Genomic DNA, 7,059 nt, shown 5'->3' with positions numbered 1-7,059 from the left:
CCTACTACTGTCAGCCCCACCCACCACCCAGCCAGCCCCTCCTACCACTGCCAGCCCCACCCACCACCCAGCCAGCCCCGCCTACCACTGTCAGCCCCACCCACCACCCAGCCAGCCCCGCCTACCACTGTCAGCTCCACCCACCACCCAGCCAGCCCCGCCTACCACTGTCAGCTCCACCCACCACCCAGCCAGCCCCGCCTACCACTGTCAGCTCCACCCACCACCTGACCAGCCCCACCCACCACCCTGTGAGCCTCTGTCCAGGCCTACTGGAGCCCAGGCCAGTGGCATCCGGGAGGTGTCCCCTGCCTTTGCTCCCTGATGCTTTGAGGCCTCTGGTTAATCATGAGTATTTCCTTTTCCTCCTGTGAAGAGGGAGCAGGCTGCTCTGGGCAGGCCTCTCGCCTCTCTGCTCCTGGGGCTCTCTCTCCCCGGATAGGGTACGCCGACATCCGTTAACCGCACATCTCCACGCGTGGCGCCAGGCCGGCCCGCCGCAAGTGCCCGCTGCGTGCCGGTGTCAGGGCCGTCCGCGTACGACCTAACAGAGTGACACACCGGTGTCTGCCGCAATGGCTCCTTCTCTCCAGTTCTCCCTTCCTTTGCTGTGACTCTATAAAAGTCCTCCGAGGTGGATAATAGAGAGGGATCAGCCCAGCGTCGGACGCAGTGAGCCCTCTGAGCGGTGCTTACCCTTCTCATTGGTTAGCCCACAGGGCTTCCTCGCTGGGAAGTCTTAGGGGTGAACCCAGGGCCTGGTGCGGGCCTTGGGGGGCTTGGTTGATGTGAGCTAGAGACTCATGATCTAGTTCAGACTGGCCTCCAACTGTGATCCTCCTGCCTTGGCCTCCCGAGTGCTGGGACCATGGGTACTTGCGATCGCTCCCACCTCGTCTGGACGCTTTTCCCGTGGGAGACACTAGCGTCCTTCTAACCCCGGCTGGCAGGAGGAGGTGAGCGGCTGCTTTCGGGACGCCCTGCGTGACAGGAGCCCGGCTTCCCGGGTGGAGCCCCCTCGCACAGGGGGCCTCACCCAGAGCCCGGGAGCGCGGGGAGCACCCAGGGCGTGCCAGACTTAGGACAAACGAGGTCTGTGTCCACCTAGCATCCACGTACTCCCCACAGGAGACCCGGGTCCACAGCCCCCCCTTACACAGGCAAGAAAATCTGCGCTCCTGGCTGACCCCCAGCAACCCAGGTTCTGACCCCTGCCTGGCCCTGGCTTTGCCCCCGCGCCCCGCCGGCCCCTTCTGGCATCTCGGATGCCCCACGCACGTCACATCCCGACCACGGGTCCTTTGCATCTACCCCAGTACTTGCCCGCAGGAAGATATTCCAAGCTTTAACGTGACCCAGTGCCATCATTCCAGATGACACGGCGGGGTCAGCGCTCAGAGGCCACCACTGGCCACCCTGCCCGAGGAGGCCTCCTCGGTGCCCTTCCCCCCATCGCTGCGCCACACGTCACTGGGAGCACAGAGCACGGCAAAGTAGCTCATCCAAGTATAAGACATAGTTGCCTATTCCTGGCTCAGCCAAGCGAACCTCGTTCACGGCTGTGTCCCCAGCGCCCGTGACCACGCCCGGCACACAGTAGTTGTAAAAGAATCATGTGCTGAGTTAGGGAATGTGTGAAAGCGCTCTCGCACTCGGCTCCGGGTACAGGTCAAGGCAGGGCGCGCGCCGCGTCAGGACAGTAGCCCCCGCGTTCCGGCTCCCGTCCCCCCAGCAGGTGACCCCATGCCCGAGTGAACCTGTGAGCCTTCTTCCTCAGAGCGGGCTGCCAGGAAGTGGACCTCACATCTGGTATTCATGGTGTCCGTCTCCTACGCAGATTCGCTTCCGGATCCTGGCGGTGCCACGCGTAGCCACGGGCCCCGAGTCTCGGCCAGGGTCTGTGGGCTGTGGTGTGCGAGAGGCCCGGGGCTGGGGACGGGGCTGTCCCTCGGGGCCTGCTCTCGCTGTGATTGGTGGGAGGCAGCAGAGCGCCCGGCCCCTTCTGTCTCCCGCGTGACCCAGAGTCCCATTGCGGCCTGTGGAAGGTTCAACGTGACCTCATGCCACATACCCCAAGCCCGGCTCTAGCCGGGATGGCGGCGGGGGTGGGGGTGGGGGAGCTGGATTCACGGAAGCCTGTCCCCCCTCTTCTCCCGCCCCCTGTCCGCGTGCTGCTCTCCGAGGAGATACCACGTTGGTCAGGCCGGGGGACTGGGCCAGCCCCCTGGGGTGGACGGGGCGGGGGCGGGGCGGGGCCTGTGCCTTCACCGCTTCCTGGCGGAGGATGACCCGGTCCCTGGGAGCCAGTCACCGCGCAGACAGGCTGCCGCCCAGTCCAGACAGCCCAGGGACTGCGTTTGCCACCGGCCGGCTGTGCGTCCTGCTTGTGAACAGCGTGGGCTCTGCCCTTGCTTTCCAACCTGCCAGCAACTTCCCCAAGTAAAACCCATCTCCCAGCATGCTCCCAGAGGCACACACTCAGTGTGCTAAACAGCTGGGCGTGAGACGTGCTGGCAGCCAAGGCCTGAGCGCCCGACGCCAGCCTGCTCTGGGAGCCACTGTGTACAGACAGACAGACGGATGGATGGACAGACAGCACAGAGCCCAATGCCAGTCTGCACTCGGAGCCACTGTGTACAGACAGACAGACAGCACAGAGCCCAATGCCAGTCTGCACTGGAAGCCACTGTGTGCAGACAGATGGCACAGAGCCCAATGCCAGCCTGTGCTAGGAACCACTGTGTACAGACAGACAGACGGCACAGAGCCCAACACCAGCCTGTTCTGGGAGCTACTATGTGCAGACAGACAGACGGACGGTACAGAGCCTGATGCCAGCCTATACTAGGAACCACTGTGTGCAGACAGACAGACGGATGGTACAGAGCCCAACACCAGCCTGCTCTGGGAACCATTGTGTAGACAGACAGACAGACAAACAGATGGCACAAAGCCAGACGCCAACCTGCTCTGGGAACCACTGTGTGCAGACAGACAGACAGATGGACAGACGGCACAGAGCCCAACACCAGCCTGCTCTGGGAGCTACTGTGATAGACAGACAGACAGATGGGTGGAACAGAGTCTGATACCAGCCTGTGGTAGGAGAAGGGTGTGTGTAGACAGACCGATGGCACAGAGCCTGACGCCAGCCTGCTCTGGGAACCACAGTGTGCAGACAGACAGACAGATAAACAGATGGTACAGAGCCCGACACCAGCCTGCTCTGGGAACCACTGTGTGCAGACAGACAGATGGACGGACGGCACAGAGCCCGATGCCAGCCTGTGCTGGGAGCAGGGTGTGTGTGGACAGACGGACAGACGGGCGCTGGGCGCAGGGTGTGTGTGGACAGACGGACAGATGGGCTCTGGGCGCAGGGTGTGTGTGGACAGACGGACAGACGGGCGCTGGGCGCAGGGTGTGTGTGGACAGATGGACAGACGGGCGCTGGGTGCAGGGTGTGTGTGGACAGACGGACAGACGGGCGCTGGGCGCAGGGTGTGTGTGGACAGACCTTGCTACTGAGGTCGGTGGGGACCCGGAGCTGCGGAGCACGTGTCTCTCTGGACCACGGCCGGCAGGAAGAGTTCATCCTGGGCGCCGGCTCCCGAGGGCTCTGGCAGGCCGATCCTCTGTGCAGAGGACGGCTCTGCGCCAGGTGAGGCTCCGGACCTGCTCAAGGTCACAGCCGGCTGTCGGCTGAGACGCGGCCGGGGCTGCGCACGTCCAGCCCCACGTGGAGCCCGGCTGGGGCTGTCTGTCCTGCTCACTGCTGGACCCCACGCAGGGCCCAGCCCTGGGCCGTGGCCACCAGAGACTCACGTCGGCAGCTGCCCCCAAGATGGCTCCACGATGCTCCCCTGGGTCTTTCCCACCTCCGTCCTGGCTCAGCCCCAGACGGCGCTCACTTCATCCAGAATAAACCCCAACCTGTTCCCCCCCCATCACCGCCCGGCACCGCCCCATCACCCTGAGGGGCACCGGCCCCTCCCGAGTCTCCGCAGGACAGACAGACCGTAGGAAGACGCTCATCTCTCCACCAGCCTCCTCGGCCTGCAAACTTTCTCCTCTCCCGGGCGCTCTCTATATTTCATTTTATTTTGGTCGCGCATGTTATTTGAAGTTACCATAGCAACGTGCCACCAGCTGGTACCGCATAGTAATGCTGGTATTTAGGTAGCGAGCTGGCAAAGTTAGCGTTCTCGCTCTCTCTCTCCTCCCTCCCTCCTAACCCTCATCTCCCTCACCCATAGGTGAGTGGGGTGTCAGCTGCCACCAGACTCTTCTCCCCGATTTTGTTGGTAGAGGAAGAAGAGAGCGTCTGCCTTGGCTCTCTCAGCTCTGCGGGAGGGGTGTGTGTGTGTGTGTGTGCACGTGTGCGCGTGTGTCAGTGTGTACCCGAGGCTGTTAGGTAGATAGGTTTACTACTACAATGATGCTGCTATGGAGCCAGTGACTCGGGGTGCCATCGGGGAAGACCGCCCAGTCGCTCTCAACACGGGGTCCTCACTTGGTCCAGACGCTGGGGCGTGCCCGGCGGGTCACCAGACCCGGGTGGAGAGACGGCCCTCCCGGGAGACCCCCCCCCCCGCAGACCCGCGGCCGGGACGCGCCACCCCTCACCACGGCAGCCCCGCGCCTGCCTTGTGCTTATTTTTACACGTTTGACCTAGTTTCGAACCGTGTCTCTTCGCGCGGTGACTCATTAGCCATATTTGAAGCCAGCCGGCCGGGCGCGAGGTGAGCCTCGCCTGGTTTCGGATTCAATTTCTCCCTGGAACTTAATCTGCAGAGTCCCACAGGCATTCTGTGTTGAGGAGCAATTTCCTATCCGCGGGCACCGGGCACGCTGCTCAGGCACGGGTGAGTGGCTGCCTCATGCCTACTAGTAAATATGCCTGGCAGAATCTCTGCCCCGGATAAGAACGGGGGGAGGGGGGATCCCCACCCCTGAGTGTCTGCTGCAGGATCTGGGCTTTTCTGGGTTGCTGGGGGTAGAGGGGTTCCCGGGAGTCTGGGGTCCTCCGGCGTAAAGTTTGAGCCACGGCGGTGAGCCGACGTGGGCTGACCTCCCCCCCTGCCTCCCTTCCCGCCCCCCACGGAAGACGCCGTGGACGTGGCAGCATGGAGAGGGGCAGAGGGGGGACCCACGCCTGGAGGCTCAGCCGTCGCCCGCCACGGCACCACAGAGTGTGGGCTATGGCTTTAAAAACGCCAGTGATGGGGAGAGGCTTTGCCTAAGCGGCTCCCGGCACCCGGATCTATTTCAGGAGCCTCCCGGCCGCGGCTCCGTGATGCTCGGTGGCCTGACTGCAAGGTGGGCTAGCCACCGGGCGGGGAAGCAGGGTGGGAAGTGGAAAACAACAGCAACAGAGCTGCTCCCCCACAGCCAAACGCAGGTGAGGTGTGCAGGCGCCGGGTGCCCCACAAACCCTGCCCAGAGGCCGGGCATCGAGGGGTCCTCGGAACAAAGAGATTTCACACACAGCTGAGGAAAGTGACCACCACCAAGCCCCGAACTCCACACACCGACGCACCCACTCCCCACCCAGCAGCAGCGCTTCCCCGAGGAGCCCCTCACCTCCCTGGTGGGGACCACCATCTCCCTCCTATTACAATTTTTTTTCTTTGTACATGAAGCCTAGAAGTTTCCCCCAAACAAAGCTCCAGAAAAATACCACCTTTCCAAGGTAGCGCTGTGCAACTTGAGCTCCCCGGGGTGGCTCTGTGCATCTTGTTCTCCCTCACATTCAAATCAAGCCATTGGAAATAAAAAGCCTCCGAGCACCATGCATTTCGGGTTGCCTGCAGCCCCAGATCTGCCGGACCAGAGACCACACAGCACACACGCACGCACACACACACACACACACACACACACACACACACATGCACACGCACACACACATCCAAGCCAAGCTTTAAAGTAAACTATTACCCAAGAGATGACTGCGTTTCCCCCTCTAATCCCATCGGCCGCAAAAAATGAAAAATAAAAAAAAGCTCCTGGCGTCTCTTACCTCGAAGCAGGAGACCGCCCGAAGAGGAAGCTCCTCTCTTCCTCACGAGAACCAGCCTCTCCCCGGCAGCAGAATAACTCCAGAAGGAAGGGAAAGGAAGCCCTTTAGATGATCATCTTCCCCGTGCAGACACAAGAAGTGCGGAGGGTCTGCTCACGTAGGAATAATAAGAGCAGAGCAAACTACACGGCGGCTGCCGTATGAGGAGGAGAGACGGAAGACCTCTAGTGGCCGCAGGATGAATTCTTGAAGGGAGGAAGAGAGAATGGGAGAGGGGGAGGGCAAGGGACGGATGGGGGGGGGGGCATTCACCTCCCACCCCTCCGACTCCAGGGTCTGTCCCCCCCCGCCCCGTGTTCAGCCTGGCACAAATCAGGCTCACTTGGTGGACTGGGTGGGAGCCGGGGGAGGGAGTGGTCAGGGCAAACTCAACAGCACCCACTGGAGGCCCCGCAGGGCAGGTTTCGGGGTGGGGAAGGTGGATGTGAGGCCTGTGGACACCCCCCCCCAGTGCCCTACACAGGGAGCGCAGAGGCCCTGCCCGGTACGCATGAGGACGCAGCATGGGCGGTACGTGGGCACAGGGTCACGGCTGGTCAGCGGCGTGGCTGACCCCCTGAGCCTGCGGGGTCCCATGCTTCCAAGGCCCTTCTGAGGTCCTCAGCCATTTTAAACCACAGCTTGTTGTCAGACTGGGTGCAGGCCACCCCCAGCCCCCCAGCAGGAGGTGAGTGGGGTGCACAGGAGAAGTTATCAGGAGTTTGAGGAGAGTTTGGTCACCCCAGGGAACACTCGGAGGACAGAAATGCAGCCCCGTGATCTCGCAGGCCTACATGGTTATGAAAACTTATTATTGTCTTTTTTTGTCGGTCATGAGTCTTGAACTCTGGGCCTGGGTGCTGTCCCTCAGCTCAAGGCGAGCGCTCTACCTCTTGAGCTACAGTGCCACTTCCGGTTTTCTGGTGGTTTATTGGAGATAGGAGTCTCACGGTCTCTCCTGCCCCGGCTGGCTTTGAACCGCGATCCTCAGATCTCA

The 7,059-nt window shown here is 62.1% G+C and overlaps 1 protein-coding gene across 1 annotated transcript in view; it reads left to right on the top strand.

The window, feature by feature from the left end:
* LOC105994951 (dedicator of cytokinesis protein 2-like) overlaps positions 1-7,059 on the top strand; it is a 56,619-nt gene that overhangs the window by 16,342 nt on the left and 33,218 nt on the right. Inside the window, exons 3-5 of the mRNA XM_013028619.1 lie at positions 1,838-1,896; positions 4,796-4,866; positions 5,274-5,320. Of these exons, the coding sequence (XP_012884073.1) occupies positions 1,838-1,896; positions 4,796-4,866; positions 5,274-5,320 (177 nt within the window). The remainder of the gene's footprint in view (positions 1-1,837; positions 1,897-4,795; positions 4,867-5,273; positions 5,321-7,059) is intronic.

Source organism: Dipodomys ordii, unplaced genomic scaffold (assembly GCF_000151885.1).
Source record: "Dipodomys ordii isolate 6190 unplaced genomic scaffold, Dord_2.0 Scaffold112, whole genome shotgun sequence".
In the NCBI taxonomy this organism is placed as follows: domain Eukaryota; kingdom Metazoa; phylum Chordata; class Mammalia; order Rodentia; family Heteromyidae; genus Dipodomys; species Dipodomys ordii.
This window is presented reverse-complemented; position numbering and strand designations above follow the sequence as displayed.